Source organism: Typopeltis vanoorti, chromosome 1, assembly GCF_054136105.1.
Source record: "Typopeltis vanoorti isolate ZY-2024b chromosome 1, IOZ_Tvanoo_1.0, whole genome shotgun sequence".
Lineage (NCBI taxonomy): Eukaryota > Metazoa > Arthropoda > Arachnida > Uropygi > Thelyphonidae > Typopeltis > Typopeltis vanoorti.
The window spans coordinates 177,110,170-177,129,201 of NC_143549.1; the positions used below are offsets into that span (position 1 = coordinate 177,110,170).

General features: G+C 35.8%; 1 protein-coding gene across 3 annotated transcripts in view; it reads left to right on the forward strand.

Moving 5' to 3' along the window:
- Nucleotides 1–6,927: 6,927 nt before the first annotated feature.
- Nucleotides 6,928–19,032, forward strand: part of eEFSec (eukaryotic translation elongation factor, selenocysteine-specific) — a 101,472-nt gene continuing 89,367 nt past the window's right edge. For 2 of the 3 annotated variants that reach the window (XM_090400136.1, XM_090400144.1), the window contains exon 1: nucleotides 14,105–14,480. In XM_090400136.1, the coding sequence (XP_090256262.1) occupies nucleotides 14,201–14,480 (280 nt within the window). In that variant the 5' untranslated portion in view covers nucleotides 14,105–14,200. Of the gene's footprint in view, nucleotides 7,312–14,104; nucleotides 14,481–19,032 lie in introns of those variants that run through there. The other variant, XM_090400152.1, reaches the window with a different exon arrangement.

The following is a 19,032-nucleotide window of genomic DNA, read 5'->3' on the forward strand; positions in this document are numbered from 1 at the left end:
CTGGGAAAAAGTTATGTAATCTGAAAAGTCACAGTACACCTTGTTCTGTTTCTTGGGAACCCCATGAGGTAATGAACTCTGCTTGCCTTATAAACACAATTAAAAGTTCTGGAGGTGGTGTCATGGTGTAGGGCATGTTCTGTTGGTGTGGAAATGGATCCTTAATATTGCTGGAAGATCGGGAGTCCTCCAAGGAATATTTGAAAATTGTTGTCAGTTAAGTCCATCGTACTATGTTGACTTTTGATCAAGCAGGTCATGATTGTTTGATGGACGACAATGATAGAGTTCATTGTGCAAGAATTGTTCAGTGGTGGTTTTGCAAGAATGACAGCGATTTTTACTAACATAAGATATGTTAGTAAAAACAGATCCATGGGAATGTTCTCTTCTGTAAAATCTAAGCAAGTGAAAAGATTGTCTGGTGAACGCCTTGATGTTGTAGATGTGGCTGCAATTCAAAACTTTCTGGAATCTATGCCAAACTGCATATCTACTGTAATTTGGGCTCAAGGAGGTCCAATGTAGTAATAAATAATTTTCGAATTCTACTCCTTAGCTAAGTTGGTATGTGTAGTTGTGTATAGAAACGAACAGAATATATTATATGCCTTCACGTCTACTATAGATACCTTGTACAATTTAATGAGTAGATTATCAAGAAAAATAATGTTATAATGTACGAAAATATAAACCTCTTGTTACCAGTGTTTCCTCAGACCCTGTATGAGAGAATGTCCAACATTTTATACTAATTTATAAAAATTAGTACAAAAGCAATACAGAACAAAAAAGTCGATAGAGATGACCATTCACTATGGACCAAATCAAGGAATCGTTTAGATTTTGAGATATGTGAGGTCATTTATCAGATGAAGATAAGTGATGCCAATGTAGTGTCTCTGGGCATCAGCCTGTTGATGACGTCATCTGTATCCTGGATGCATGAGTGTGAATGATCACTTTTGCTTGGTTGGAGTTCTGCATTTTGGGTAATGATTTGAGTATTCAATTCTGGGTATTGCCTAGGGACCCAGCTGTATATGACGTCATGTTGTGTCTTTGGTTCCAGTATGTAATTCTGGGATGTGCCCTGGTGATTCCAGGTGTCAATGACGTCACGTGAGCCTTTAGTTTGAGTGTGGAATCCTGGGTGATGTTAGAGTATGGAATTCTGGGAATTGCCCTGGGGGTACACTGCTCTCTATGACGTCAGTGTGTGTCTTTGGTTCGAGTGTGGAATTCTGGGATGTGCCCTGTCAATGCCTTTGGTTTAAGTATGGAATTCTGGATACTGCTTTGATTGTGATATTTTGGGAAGTGCCCTGGGGGGGGGCCCAGCTGTTGAGGATGTTACATTGCCTTTCGGTTCAAGCATGGGATTATGGGTAATGGTTAGAATGGAATTCTGGGGAGTTACTTGGTAAAGCAATCTGTCAATAATGTTAGGTGAGCCATTGGTTCAAGTGTGGAAATTATGGGTTATGGTGTGTTAGAGTATATTTGGTCACGTGTTGGGGTTTTGGCTCGAGTGCGAAATTATGGTGGAGAATATTTGTCTATAGGTGGCAGTAAGAGTTTCAAATAAATTAAATGTGTGGTATTTCATCCCTAATTTAGATTATAGGTATTTTAGTTTAGTGTCAAGAGATGTCACCACAAGTTTTCTTTCTTTTTTTTACATTCACATTTTCTTCTCAGTAGGTAGCAGTACACATTCTTCTAAAATAATTCATTTCTGGATAGAGCCTCCGTGGCAAAGTTGGTATATTCAAAGCCCTTTGGTCGCAAAGACCTGGGGTTCGATTCCCGTCTGAGGCATGAGGAACTTTTATTTAGTATCTTTCAACTAAAGATGAGATATTCAGTCTCATATGGAAGTAGATGTTTTCACCAGAACAGACAAACCATCCCTATAACACATGCATCTACAGACATAGAGAACACTGCGAGGCATAGGGCCAACCACATTATTATTATTATTATTATTATTATTATTATTATTATTATTATTATTATTACTACTACTACTACTACATGCGACTCCAGGGAGTCCTTAGACTCATTGAGGGAGGCCCTAAACATCATATCATGTCCACAGAACTTTACGACATTCTCACGGTATCTATCATACATTGCCTTGAACTCACTCATTGTCATAGCACCCACAAGAGACTCTGGCAGCTTATTCCACTCATTTACTACTCTAAAAGTAAAGAACCCAGCTCTAACACCCTTGCCCAGCTTCCATAGGTGTCCCCTAGTTCTCCCATCACCAGTCCTGATCTCAAAATTATCCTCTGAATTAATCCTATAGAAACCCTTTAGCAATTTGAATGTCTCAATCATATCTCCCCTTTTCCGCCTATCAACTAATTTCTGCAACCCACAAATCTTCAACCTGTTCTCATAAGGTTCATTCCATAGACCTGCTATCATCTTGGTCACTCGCTTCTGGATCCTCTCCACCTCTTCTCCATCAAGAAGAAACCTAAGTGATCAAATCTGGGCACAGTAGTCGAGATGAGGTCTTATCAAGGCTCGGTGCAGAGGTACAATAACTTGCTTTTCTCTGCTCGTCAAAGTAATTTTCAACAACCAAGTGAGTTGATGAGCTGATTTAGCCAGCTAAATCAGCTCATCAACTCACTTGTACATCAACTCATCCACATCATCCAAACACCAACAGCACATCAACTCACCCACGCCTTCTAAACTTCATTTCCCTATCCACCAACACTCTCAAGTCTCTGGCCTCATCAATCTTCTGGTGTACAGTTCCACCAATGTGGTATACTGCTGCTAATCTTTTCACCCCAAAATGCATAACCTTATATTTTGTCACATTAAATTGACATCCATTCTCCTTAGCCCAGAACTCCAATCTATCTAAGTCGTCCTGCAAGATTTTGACATCTTCTGCATTCACCATTGAACTACCAAACTTTGGATCATCAGCGAACAAATGAACTGTTCCCCTTAGATCCTTCCCAATATCGTTAATGAACAGATTAAACAGCAGTGGTCCAAGAACAGAACCTGCAGCAAACCACTAGTTACAGGCCGTCTTTTGGACTCTACTCCTGAATAAACTACTCTCTGATATCTCTCCATCAACCATCCACATATCCATCTCACTAACCCTATATCCATTCCCATATGTTGTAGTTTACAGATTAGAATTCCATGTGGTATCCTGTCAAATGCCTTAGCCAGGTCCAGCAGTATCATTGTAAACTTATTACCCTTATCCAGTTCAGCTGTCACTGTGTTATAAAACTTGAACAAATTACTGAGGCATGATCTACCCTTCAGAAAGTCATGCTGTGGCCCTACAGTATCTCATTTTCATCAATCCATTCCTGTATTTTTCCCTTGACTACTTTCTCCAAGACCTTGACAACGACTCCTAATATGCTGATCGGTCGGTAATTTGCAACTGTAGTCTTGGATCCTCCTTTATGCAGTGAAATTATTTTCCCCTCTTTCCACACCTTCGGGACTAAACCAAACCCGAGACTCAGATTAAACAACATGGTCAAGGGCACTGATAATTTTTTATCCGCTTCACGTAAGACCCGTGCCGGTATACCATCCAATCCCACAGCAATGCTTCCTTCATTTTTTCAATGTCACCACCTGGATGATATACTCTTGCAAAGTGCTCGCTCAGTAATTCCACTATATCGAGACATTATCCTCGAGACAATCGCGGTTTTAAAGTCCACAGCTAAAGAACCTCAATGGTTCATGAAAAGCTTAAAGACAAGACAACTATTTACTCGATATCAGTATTCCTTCACTTTTTTTTTCGTTTCTGAATTAGTTTCATTTTAATAATTTTACTACGATTTGGTAATTTTCAATCAAATATTTTTGCATGCATAATTAAGCATTAAACAGCAATCTCTATGTTTCCAATAATCTTTATATATATATAACTCAACCAGTATTTGATCTGAGTTAAAGATTCTGCTTAAAGACTCCACGTATTCCTTTGTCACCAAATACACACAAACAGTCTTTGTATAGACGTCATTTTATAGATCTTAAAAGTTCATTACTTTTTGCCTAATGAAATGCTATTTTTTTACCATAATTAAAAAGAATTGTATTAAGGGATAAAATTATGGATTTATATATCAATTTCTAAGCAGAATAACTAAGTAAAATTTTCACTGTGAGTTCAAATATAGATGTGGTGTAACTTAAATATCGAAATCATTTCAAGGACACAAAAATTTGTTCATTTAAGTTTATAGGTGCACATTTTATTTTACTTTAAATACCTGAATTAGAGTACATCAAAATAGCTGGTCACGCAAAAGAATGTTTAGATTGGTGACCATCGAAAGCACGGCGCGTTACATCTGATACCGTGTTGGCGAGGAAAGTACACAATACAGATATAGCAGAACTGATCCGCAGATATAAGAGATATAGCAGACCTCATCCGCAGATATAGGGGATGTAGCAGACCTGATCCGCATTCAAAGTACAGCATTACTATTGCAAATTACCACCAAAAACCTACAAAAACAGATTTCGCAGCCCTCAATAAACTCAAATCAGATAAAAACATAGGTATAATAAAAGCAGAGAAAGGCAATGCAACAGTGATTTTGAACTCAGAAGATTATAACAACAAAATGAAAAGCCTCCTTGAAGATTCCAATACCTACACAGCATTAGACAGAGACTCCACTTGGCGAACTCACAACAAAACTAATGAACTCATCAAGAATTCCAAACTGGTCTGAGGAACTAAAAATGAATTTACAATCACTAGTGCCCACTAGTGCCTAGAGCAAATGGATTTCTAAAATTCATAAAAAAAGATATACCACTAAGACGATAGTGGGCAGAAGGGACTCTCCAACCTCAAATCTGGCAAAACACGTTACAAACGTGATTTTACCACATATGGGAAAAACAACATCGTTCATTAAGAACAGACTTCATAGAGAAAGTAAAATATATACACATAGATCCTTCTGACATGATAACGAGTTTAGATGTTGTCAGCCTTTTCACAAAGATTCCAAGAAATGAAATAGTAAACATCCTGGAGAATCTCTTTCCACCAGACATTATACAGCTCCACAAACATTGCATAAAAAATACATTTTTCCTTTACCAAGGCAAACTTTGGGAACAAAAAGAAGGACTAGCAATGGGTTCGTCCCTCTCACCAGCACTAGAAAACCTCTATATGGAAAATTTTGAAAATAATGCTTTACAAAACTGGCACATAAAACTAAAAATATGGCTCTGCTATGTGGACGATATCTTTCATCATTTGGCCAGGAACAGCATTACAACTGACTGCATTTAAAGACTATCTTAATAACTTATATCCAAACATAAAATTCACTCTGGCACTGGAAGAAAATAAAAAAAAATTCCTTTTCTAGACATCCTTATAGAAATAAATGAAAGAAAAAAACAGGTTATCATTCTCCATCTATAGAAAACCAACAAACACAGGAAGATTTCTTCATGCTACCTCACACCATCACCCCCCCCCCAAGCAAAAAATATCCTAATAAAAACCTTAAGGGATAACGCATACAGCATCCCCAGTACAGAAGAAAAGCGGAAAGAAGAAATACAATGTTTAACACAGATCCTACAACTGAATGGTTACAAAACTAAAATAATCAAGAAAATTCTCAATTCAGCACCTACAAAAAAACTTAAATAAACAAGACTTCAAGAACGCAATAACCCTTCCTCATATCAAGAATGTAACAGATAAATTAGCGAAATTACTCTACAAGTACAACATAAAAGTGACTTTCCTTCACTTGAAAAAATTTCAAGATCTCTTCATCCTCCCAAACCTCCAAATCACCCAATGAAAAAACAAGGGATTTGTAATATTCATTGCAACGTGGGCCAGACAGGGAGATCGGGGGAAATCCGCATGAGCGAACATCAAAAGGACGTACAAAAGAAGAGAGAATATAAATATGGCTTACTATATTACACAGCTTCTACCGGTCATGATGTACTCTGGGATAGAACAAACATGTCCTATATTGATAAGAATTGTTTCACAAAAAAATTCAAAGAGGCAGCAAATATGATAAAAATTCCTACGCAATACAACAAAACCCAAAGGTTTGATTTTAAATCAAATTTTGTCATCGTTTATTAAAAATTTATTCACATCAGAGCTCGGACTGAGTGAACGTGAACCACAGAACGCAACAACAAATATCATTGTCTCCAACTAACACGCATTTACGGTTATTTAGATCTGCTATTCGGTTTTTAACGAACTTTTTGATGTTCATAATACCAACAAATGAATTTGTTTTTTTTTTCGTAATTTTTTATAGCTTGTGCTTTAAATTGTTCTCTCTACCCCTGAAGATATTAGTCTTTCGACTAACGAAACTTGTCGGGTTATTTTTCGTAACTGTTTAGTTTTTTAAAAACAGTTCTCTAATAAACACGTGGTCACAAAACCGGAATATTTCTATTGAACTTCTTAACCACAGAAACCTATGCATGAAATAAATGTCTACCTTCAAATAAATGTTTATTCACTTTGAACTTTTATTGTTAAAAGACCATAAGATTTAATGATTGCAAATTCAAAGAGCCAACAAATTTCACTAGCCGCTGTCTAGCATTTTCAAGACTGTATTTGTACTTGATGCATTTGTGAAAACAAATGCATCAAGTTACATGAAAACATACATTTTATTAACTGTTAGGCCGTTAAATTTGATAATTCGTGTTTGATGGCGTGCATGCGTTCTAATATTTAAAATTTTCTCTCAGGTCAACAGAACTACAATATGCGAAAAACTACACAACACGTGGTCATGTACCGGATTCTAACTGAAGCATTCGAACGCATGCACACCATCAAACACGAATTATCAAATGTATCGGCCTAACACTTACTAAAGTGTATGTTTTCATGTAACTTTATGCATTTGTTTTCACACCAGTACAGTTCAAAATGCCAGACAGTGGCTAGTAAAACTTGTTGGCTCTTTGTATTTATAATCATTAAATCTTATGATCTTTTAACAATAAAAGTTCTCAGTTTTAACCGCTTAGGCCAAAAATGAACAGTTTAACTTCACAGATGAAACATAAAGATCGGTGCTTAGAAAAGGACAAATGCAGAAAGGCTAAGTTACTTAATCACCTTACATTTCTGAAGAGATGTAGAGATTTTGCTGTCATCTCGAACTTCTTAGTAGTAAAAGGACATATCCATTCTGCAACAGCCAAAAGAATATACTACAAGACTTCGTTAGCGTTGGTCAGAGAAAGGATACAACATACCAGGTATGAACTTAACGTTATTGATGCGAAGTGCAGAGAACGGTTTAATGAAATATCTAGCAGTTTAGACTACACAACTTGGAATAACTTAGACCACTTATTACATCGTTGCTACGAAAAAACTTTCAGAGCGAGTAAAATCACACAAATTAAAAAATTTGAGGGTACTGTATAAGAACAAATTCCAGTCGCACCACGGTCTCCCTAACAAAGAAAGTGATTTTCAACTTATCAGATTACAGGCTTTCTAATCATGAATCAGAAATCCATAAAAAGGATTTTAACTTTGCTATCACCCCGAATTCCTAAAATGGATTTCATATGTGGGATAGAAAAAAGTCTTTATCATCTTCCAGAGGCTACAGCAAATACTATCAGATTCAATAGTACAATTATTCTTGCCTCAGCAATACCACCAACACCTAATATTACTCCAGATGATAAGAAAGCAATTACGTAACAACAAAGACATTATAATAACCAAAGCAGACAAAGGAAATTCAACAGTTATTGTCAACTCGAAAGATTACTTTAATAAGATTAACTTGTTACTAGCAGGCAGTTCTATGTACCAAGTCTTAGATAAAAATCCCATCATGAGTAATCATCACCTGGAGACTTACGCTCTTATCCGCAATATGACCGGTTGGTCGTATGAACTAAAAAACAACTTAAATCCTTACACCCTATTACTCCACACCTTTATGGGGCACCGAAGATTCATACCACTTCGTCCAATAGTTGATGGAAGATCCTCACCTACGTACTTACTAGCAAAGCATCTGGCAAATTTAATGAAAGGAAAAATTAGACAAACAGAGACCTACATTAAAAACTCTCAACGATTTGTGGAAAAAATCAAAAGGATCAAAATATCACAAACTGACATTATGGCTAGTTTAGATATAATGTCCTTATTCACTAATGTACCGGTCGTAGAAGTGGTCAACATTCTAAAAGATCTCTTCCCTCAGGACATCACCCAGTTGTTTCATCATTGCCTGAAATCAAATTTCTTCAAAAGTATATAATATAGTATACAAACAATCGGAAGGTCTAGCCATAGGTGCCCCCCCCCCCTCTCACCACCATGTGCAGACCTATTTATGGAAAAACTTGAAGAGGATATTTTTTCCACCATTTCACCTAAAACGTCGATTTGGTGGAGATATGTCGATGACGTGTTCATCATCTGGAAGGATACCATGGAAAACCTTCTCGTGTTTCTTAATAAAATCAACTCACTACATAATAAGATCAAATTCACTATGGAACTGGAAAAGAACAAAGAACTACCCTTCCTTGACATACTAGTGAAGAGAGAAGATAACAATGTCCAACTGTCCATTTACAAGAAACCCACAGATACAGGTAGATATCTACATTATTCGTCTAACATCATAGATCACAAAATCACAGCATCATTCATATGCTCCGTAATAGAGCCTTAAGGTCTATTTCGAAATCACAAATAGCTAACACATCTCTGAATGGATATCGTTCTAACATTTTAAACAAATTGCTTTTTAAAGACAACCCCCAACAATGTGAAACGGAGTCCCAATATGTGTCCACAGCTGTCATTCCATATATTAATTCAGTTTAGACAAATTTGGCTAGAATATTAAAAGCTCATAACATCAGAGTGGTTTTTAAACCAACTACCACGATCAGGCAAGTCTTAAGATCTCCCAAAGATGAGGTACCTGTCTTCAAATTTCCCGGAGTATATGAAATTCCATGCACGTGTGGCCTTTCTTACATTGGACAGACCTCTAGAAGTTTTGAAATAAGACAGAAGAAACACGTTGGGAATGTCAATCACAAGAGAATCATCACATCTGGTTTAGCTTATCATTTCTCAACATTAAATCACGTTATAGATTGGAAAACAATTCTATGCCTTACATCGAGAATGACTACAGACACATCTTTCAAAGAAGCAGCAGTGGTGCTACGCACAGGCAATAATTTAAATAGAAATCAAGGTGCTATTCTTAAAGACATGGAAATATCTCATCAATTCTCTCAGCTCAACAGCACTACAATATGCGAAAAACTACACAACACGTGGTCATGTACCAGATTCTGATGAAGTATTCGAATGGATGCACGCCATCAAACACGAGTTATCAAATGTAACGGCCTAACAGTTACTAAAGTGTATGTTTTCTTGTAACTTGATGCATTTGTTCTCACACCAGTCAGCCTTGAAAATGCTAGACAGTGGCTAGTGAAACTTGTTGGCTCTTTGTATTTGTACTCATTAAACCTTATGGTCTTTTAACAATAAAAGTTCTCAGTTTTAACAGCTTAGACAAAAAATGAACAGTTTAATTTATTCACTTTAATTGTACGATTCATATTTTTCAGAGGAATGAACTTTCTTTAAAAACCTTGTGTTGTTTTAAGAGTTCACAGAACTCCGAGTAATTCACACCTGAATTCACTTTTATTTGAAGGTGATGTTTAATATTTTCAGTTAAAAGTTTGTTTTGATCAGCAGACCAAACATTGTTCATCAAAGAAAAACTTTCAACTGGTGCTATTGATCCCGCAAGGAAAAAAATAATTGCATCAGCTTTTCAATGGTTTGAAATAAAGCATTAATTCTGCATGATTTACGAGGCATACTCGACAGCACACCCCCCATGCCTACATTAATGTACACAGCCTCCCTCCAGGCAAACTGTTGTAGTGAACAGGACTGTGAACTAATTGGGACGCCACCTAACTCACTGTCATTAGTCCATTTCTTTGAGATGTATTGTTCACAGTCCTTGCTTGGAGAATAGACTGCTAGAATCCCAGAACCTCTTCTGTTTGGCCTGAGCATTGCATTGCTAACTTCAGGCTTCAGTAAGCAAGGTGTATGTTTCATCACACAGTGAACATCATCTATTGCTATTGTCAACCCAATTCCGGATTGATAGCATCTCTCACTAACTTCTTCGACACTTTTACCACAATTCCAGACACACAGATTGGCCTTTAATTCGAATCCTTTGTTTTTTCGCTCTCTGTATGGAGAGGAACAATTTTATCCACTCATCTCAAACTCATTCTCTAATGCCATTAACTTACTAGAGCATTTCCTTAAAATACGCGATGAGATGCCATCGATTCTTACTACCTTATTAATATGCTCACTCACATCATCCTCCCCCATCATTTTCTATACCCTCAAAATCCTCATAATATAGCAGATATGATGATGAAACATCTTGATAAATTTCTCATATTTTTAACTCTGTCCTCTACAGTGGTTACGAATCTATCATTTTGTCTACTGATGTCATCGTTTTGCTTGCCACATATCGAAAAAATTTCTTAGTTTTCTTAACCTGATAAAGCAATTGCCTTATCAGGTTATTATGTTATCAGGCACCTTTGGTAATTCTTACCAACTGAGTCACTCTCTTATCCTGCCTTTTGATAGTTCTCAAATAGAGCCAGCAATCTTCTAGCCCAGCATTTCTCAACCTTTCTAAGCCCAAGGACCAGTAAAATGCCCAAAACAATTCTACAGACCACTAAGTTACAGAGCCGTAGCTGGGGAGAGGGGAGAAGCGATCCGCCACTGGCAACAATCTTTTTGGCATTTAAGAAATCTTGCCATACTGTCCATAAAACACGAACTGAGTGATGAAATAGACTTCGACGATGTCATCGACGATTTTGCGAACAGAAAAGCAAGAAAAATAACATTTTAGAATATTGGAATTAAAGTTTTACTTCAAAAATAAACATACTGTTTTTAATTTATTTCCCTATACGTCGTTTTGACTTTTTGTACTTTTTTAAAAAACCTATGTAGGAATTACCAACATTTCGGAAAAACTGTGCCATTTATTACATAACAAATCCAAAAGCATGTTTTGAATACATATGGAAACATAATTAATTAAATTGGAAGTAAACGATTAAAAGTTTATATCATTGAACAAAGTTTTAATTTTTATTAAACAAATAAATAATATAATTATGTTACTCCTTACTTTTAATGAGATGCTTAAGCTCCTTGGCCCTTGCAGAGTTGTTGGATATCTAGCTCAATATTGGTCAACTCCAGTTAAAGATCGGCACGCGCACGCACACACACACACACACACACACTCAGACGATTTCTGCATTTTGTTTTTATTTGAAGGAGCGATGAAAATCCTTTCTCACAAAGACAGGTTGTAGAAAACTAGATGACGATTTTCAATGCTTCTTCAGATAATTCGGGAAATTCACTTGTCACTGAAGGCGAGATCCAAAATCGAGCTAAACCAAGATCACGGAATTGCATTTTAAGTCCACTGTCACTTGAAAGCGCAATTAACTTCTTTTTTCGATAACGAAAGGTCGTTCTCGTGACTACAAGCTTAAAATGGATCGCTAACCCACTGAAATTTCTTATAAAAGTTATTCGAAAAATACGTTTCAAAATTCTGTTTCAGAGTTTTGAGGTGGTCACAAACCCTTTCCAGAAATTTACAATCAGCAAAAATACCATTTTTCACTAAAAAGGATTTCAATGTTTCAAATAATCTGTCTTTTACATAATTAATCCATAAAACCAGTTTTTTCTTGAATGCCTTTATTTTATCGTAGTCATCAAAAACAGTTAAATAATTTTCCTGAAGGGAGAGATTTAGTTCATTTAATTTCGAAAAAATGTCTGAAAGATAGGATACTGTTGATAACCATGCTTCGTCAACAAGGAGTGATGCAAATCAGAATTACGTTCATTTACAAATAATAAAACTTCGTGCCTTAATTGAAATGACCTTGTTAGTACTTTGCCCCTGGAAAGCCAGCGAATTTCAGAATAAAGCAAAAGTTGTATATATTCACTGCCCATTTCATCGCAGAGTACTGAAAATAATCTGTTATTTAACGTTCGAGCTTTAATAAAATTAACTAGCTTTACAACGTTGCATAGCACAGTTTTAAATTCTGGTGGCATTCCTTTGGAGGCAAACGCTTCCCTATGTATGAAACAATGTACCCAATTCATATTCGGAGCTACTTCGTTGATCATAGAAACAACCCCCACTATGCCTGCCTGTAAGGGCCCGAGCTCCATTCGAACAGAAGCCTATACATTTTTCCCACTGGAACCCTTTGTGTATTATGTAATTATTGAGAGTGTGAAATATTTCTTCTCCAGTTGTTCAGGATGGCAAAGTTCTACAAAACAGAATATCATCATGAACGTTGTTATCATGCGCATATCTTACATAGCATATTAACTTCACATCATCTGTAACACCAGTAATCTCGTCTATTTGCAAAGCATAATAAAGGTTCTTCTTAACTCTTTCGATTAACTGAGATTCTACGTCACCTGCCATATCATTAATTCTGCGACCGACAGTGTCATTTGAAAGAGGAATCAAATCATCATCTTTTGGTAACTTGTTGCCAAACATAGTTTTTACCACATCTTTTATAGCTTAAAGTAGCAAATTTTCCCCGATAGAATGAGGTTTCTCTGTTTTTGCTATGCGCAAACTTAAGAGATAGGATGCTTCCAGTGCCTTGCTATTAATGGAACCCATGGCTGAAACTATATCTTTACCATGATTTAATGTTCCTAAGCGTCGCTGAAAAAATTCAGTTGACTTATTTTTCGCATCACAATGTTTAATTTCTAAATGTCGTCGGAGTTTCGCAGGTTTCACGCACTCGTTCGACAACACTTCATAACACAAAACATATTGAGGTTTCTGTTCACTTTCATCTCCACACCAAGTAAACCCGAATTCCAAATATGAACTTTTATATTTCCTACTGTATTTTTTCTTTGAACTGCTTGTTTCTTCTACTTTAATAGTATCAGATTTACCCGTCGTTACAACACGTCTATCACAATTAGGGTTAGCATGATCTGTTTCATTTGCTATTCTTTTCAAAGTCCTAGTTCTAAGCCACTTTTCCATTATTAAAAAACGTTTCCGAAAAATATATAAATACGGGGTTAACTCATGACACACTTTGTCCAAGTATCACTTAGCACTTCTGAAGATATACTGAGAATTGGTTGAAAGAGGGAAACCTTCAATAATAATCACCATTGGTTAAAATGTGGATAACACATGCTCGCTTAAAATCTGACAAAACAGCAAAGGAAGGCGGAAGGAAGCAATAAAACTATATTGCTGTTCACTTCACCCCTCTTTTATTATTCGTCATTCTGCTGCTACAAATTTAGGGGCAGAATGACGAATAATGAAAGAGGGGTGAAGTGAACAACAATATAGTTTTGTTGCTTCCGCCTTTGAACATTCTGAAGCTATTTTTTTTTTAAGTCTCCATTTGATTTCAATAATTTTTACTTATTCAATTTTAATTTTTTTCTTTAGATAATTAAAAAATAAATATTTATTTAATTAATTTAAGTCTGTCTGCGGACCACCCGTCCCGTTTTCGCGGACCACAGGTTGAAAAATACTGTTCTAGCCTAAACATGGTACTTTTCTAGAACTCCTAGCTTTCAGTAAGCAGAGGGGTAGTTTCACACCAGGAGATGATAAAATAATCGAAGTTTTTACCTGTCATGACAGACGGCAACTTTTCACACAGTTTGCAGTAGACTTAAATCACTGATCTGTTGAATACAAAATGTTCACGCTATCTACTCGATAATCGGAACGACTAGTAATTCTGAATGATGATCCTCTTTTTCCAAAACTCTTTATTAATTTTCATTTTTACAGATACGATTATGAATTATTTTAACATGGTCATCAACTTTTTGACAAACAGGTGTCGCTAGAGTAGACATGCGGTTACAGCTGTAATAATGTATTTGTGAGTAGTGTGTGTGATGATGATGAACTTGTTAGGATGTCTAGACTTTATAATTAAGTCAGTCGTTTCTTGAACTTTTAAATATAAAAAAATGGCTTACGCTACATTAAATTTTAATGTTGGTGTCCTGGGTCATATTGATAGTGGTAAAACTTCATTGTCGAAAGCGTTAAGCACTACCGCTAGTACAGCATCTTTTGATAAAAATCCACAAAGTCAAGAAAGAGGAATAACAATTGATCTGGGATTTTCTTCTTTTTGTGTTCCGTTGCCAGAAGACTTGAAAAAACAGAATAATAAGTATGATACTTTACAGTTCACATTAGTAGACTGTCCAGGACATGCCTCCCTTATTCGAACTATTATTGGCGGTAAGTAGCATGGTACATTTTATATGTTTTTAAGAAAATAATATAGTACTTTCGTTACAATATTATTTTCTTAAAAATAATATTGTAAATTTTAAATAATTTTAAAAAATGTTATTAAAGCTGGTCATTTATGATAATTGACACATGGCTTCTAAAGATGTATACCCTAACATGTTACAGTTTCATACACCAAACCTACAACATCTCTTGACAAATTTCTGGTTTAAAATACTAGCCTTATTGTGTACTTACCAAGATGAAAACATCTGTACTTTAATGGTATTAGATAATAGATAGGAAAATAATGAAGTCAAGAACAGTTTAAAATATTGACATTTTAAAGACATTAACATGTATTTTTGCTTTCTTTGCCTCTTCACATCGGGGATGTGTTCCATCTAGAAAATACTTTTTAATTTCATTTAATAAATATTTTTAATTTCATTAATCGTAAAATTTAACCATTTGGTACTATTGATTGATCTGTTATTATTTTTTCCCTCCTTTGAAAAATGGTAAACTGAAAAGTTGGTCTAATGCGGGCAGACTGGAAGGTCAGTCATCATCTGCTTAGGAAAATATAAAAGCATATCTTCATAACTACAGCGAGCCTTTTATAATAGCAAGAATGAGAATAGCCTAATTTAAATAAGTATTGTTTGTATTAAATTTTCCAAGATATGGGAAACATTAGTTTTTAGGTATCCTGGGTTACAGTGTAGACTTTTTCCTAGTTCTCATAGAGGGCATCCTTCCTGTCTAGGATCCTAGACTTCAGTGTACTTAAGTTGTACTTAGTGCTGCCTGTGTTTTTGTTACACTATATATTGTAACTCTGAAGATGTTCTGGACAGAGATGAAATATTGTTTAATTCATTGCATTTTTATTCCATTAAGGATACAATAGTTCTAACCAATATCTAATTTCTTTTCTTCCTCCTATTTTGTGTTCTCTTAGTTATAGCCCCCCCCCCTTCCCCTTTCCCATAAGAATTACTCACCCTGCACTTTTGCTATTTACTATTGCATTCAATTCACCTCCTTTATACATCCTGGTTTATAATGTAGCAACAAACTATGTTTTGTTGGCTGATATCTTAGAGAAGATAGTCTCAGTGCACATCCTTCTGTATCTCTTCCTTCCTGTTGAACTCTTACTCCTTACTCTTTTTGGATGTATTTGTTCTGCTGTTACCCCCCCCCCCTCCACTTATGCCTCTATCCTTTGAAAACACTATATCATCTTTACATTCTATATTTGTAATTATATCATCCTCCATGAACCAAGTCTCACTTAATACTTATAACGTTTGGCTATGTTGAACTAACCAATGCCAAAACTATCTTATAGATTTGCTTTTAGCATTAGTATATGTAAATTACAATATATTATTGTATCTAGAACTACTGTTGCACCATTGGTTATAAAAACCAGTAGCATGCATTCTTACTGTGGGTTAAGTAATTCTGGACCTTCACTGTAGTGACCTACTTTTTTGAGCCACTGCATGCCATCTGTAAGCAGAATAGTCGTGGTGATCTCGTGTGAGTCATTGAAAATTGTCTGTTACCTAAAGATGTTTATGGACATTTCTGCTTTAGCATGTTCCGATCTAAGACTACCTGCAGCCAACATATATGTATACATACACACACTAGTGGCCAAAATTGTGGAAACACTTTTGGAAAAAGTGTATTTTTGAGGTTTGATGGCTCATAACACTTGGTATTATGGTATTTATGGTATTACACCAAAAACTTGTTTTTGGTGTAATACCATAAAATTATATATCAATGAAAAGATAATTTAATCAAGAATGTAATACAACAAAGTTTGTTCAATTATCTGTATTCTATGAAAAGTTATAGCCAAATAACCAGTGTTATGTCTTTGCTTTCTCTTAGTTGTTTGTTATTTATCTATTTATCTTTATCAGTTGTTATTTTATGCTACTTGTTATCAGTTATTTTGTTAGCCGACAAATTTATAGTTATTTTATGACTGTGCCAACCAGCAACTGAATTCTGATATACTATCCTAGATTACTTAGAAAGAAAATGCAGGGATCATGAAGTTTGCAGTCGTGTTCCCGTTTCTTATGTTACTAATGGATTTCCCTCTAATACACGGTTCGTGATTTTCCAAGCGGTAATTCAATCCACAGAAATATGACAAACTCATTTGGTTTACACATAAGAAATACATTTATTATGACACAAACATAGAGATACATTTTAGTTAAACCTTTAATTCTAAAAGAGTCTGAGTTCCCTCTCTTTTCTTAAATTAACACATCCAAAAGATTCTACACTATAATTTCTTATACTGACAAATTCTTACACTTCTTTATATACCTATTCTTAGACTCTGTTAAATTATGCTAAATCACCCATTACTATTACACATATAAAATACATATATATATATATACAGACCAATTCTGCAATTCTTACATAGATTTCATGAGATAACATTCCTTCTTATATTCAGACTTTATATATCCCACCCCAGAATTTTAGTTAGCATTCAAATTAAACTTTAACATAATGACATTAATTTCCTTCTTTCGACACAAACAGTCCAAAGCCTCGGTTTCCTATTCGGCTCAAGCCTAAGATGCCTTTTTATTCCTTAGATGTAGACAAAATGTCCAAATGCAGACTGTTCTTTAGACACTGCATGGAAATTGGCTGTTTTCTCGATGTTCAGTCTCTCTTTACTCCACGAATACAAAAGGGTTTCAGCTTACTGTTCTTGCTTTATCTGGTGGATTTAGGACCTTCTTGTCTAGATTCTCGGATCTCCTCACCGTAATTTCTTTGATGGCATCTCGGCTATTCTTTTATCCTACTTGAATAGAAGCACTCTTTCACTGACTTATACACTGGCGTTAATTCACCAGTGGCCCTTTCTTCTAGAACCCTAGTTGCATTATAGCTGCAGCCTTGATCCACGTGGCACGTATAGCAAGGGGAAATTCTTGCTATGCATGGCAGCAAGCTTTCCACAGCAACATAGCTCTCCGCTCAGGAAACCAGGAACCGACGAGAAGAGAAGAGAGCGATTCAAATCCCCGCTGAAACCTGTTTACCACAAAACAGCGCCCTCACTCAGTGGTGTCGTCATGCATACGGCAGCTGCCGATTGGTTACCAGGGCCACGAACTGTCCTTGACATGGCCTAAAACTTGTATTACTTTATACACATCCTTTTAGCAATTATACATGATTTTTCTATTTTAATTAATTCATAAACACTCTCTGTTCAGTTTATGGGCCTCTTTAACATCACTTAATATTTACAAAGCTGAATATATACATGTTCTTAGGTCATTACTAGGCACATTTTCTATCTGGAGGCATAAGTATGTCCTTATCCATCCCTTCTGAGGTTACCTTATGTTGGATCGGAAAAAGGATGACTCATCAAAAGTGAATCAGCACTTTTTCCGACACAACACCAGAAAAAAGAAGCACAATTTGCTTAGGTTGATATGAAGTAGCTTTCCTTCATTTGAATGTAGCCAATGAGCATGAGTGTTTAAAGAGCCAATCAGGTGTCATCTTGTTTTGGCAATGAGCCAATAAGGTCACAGTAGGATTCAGCTATTGATGTCATGTATTGGAGCTGAGAGGAGGACATTTGTCAGTGTGTTATGTGATTGCTATCAAGGTGGTTGGTTGGTTATTGTTATCAAGTTATGTGATTGCTATGTGTTCTTTCATTTAGTGAGCTTGTAAAACGTAATAAAATTAAAGAAATGGTGCAAAGAGTTGACTGGTCACCCAGAAAGCAATGTAAAATAGTACTATTAAGTGAGCAATTATTTAAGTGAATAATTAAGTATTGGAGCTGATAGGAGGACATTTGACAGTGTGTTATGTGATTGCTATCAAGGTGGTTGGTTATTGTTATCAAGTTATGTGATTGCTATGTGTTCTTTCATTTAGTGAGCTTGTAAAATGTAATAAAATTAAAGAAATGAATTTCAAAGAATTGACTGGTCACCCAGAAAGCGATGTAAAATAGTACTATTAAGTGAACAAGGCTACAGTTATGAAGAAATTAGAAGAAAAATTGGTGGAAACTTAACCAAAGGTGGCATTTCTAAATTTTTGAAGAGGTATAAAGAGACTCGGTCACTACCAAACCAGACTGGTAAAGGCAGGAAAAGGTGCACAACAGCAAGTGATGATAGAAGAATTGAGAGACTGTGCCCACATGACAGAAGAAAATCATTTTGGTGTATGCAAGATGAAATGGCGCAATACATTGTGAAGTTGAGTGCAAGGATTGTTCGGCACAGACTGCAGGAATTTGGTCTAAATGCTAGAATTCCATGAAAAAAGCCATTTTTATCTCTCAAACAAAGGTTGAAAAGATTAAACTGTGGTAAAACCCATGTTAACTGGACAGTGGAACAATGGAAGAATGTTATTTGGAGTGATGAGACCAAAATCTCTCTGTTTGGTAGTGATGGCATAAAATACTTAAGGAGAAGAATCAGAGATTTGCATCCTGATTGCATTACACCTACCGTGAAACACCCAC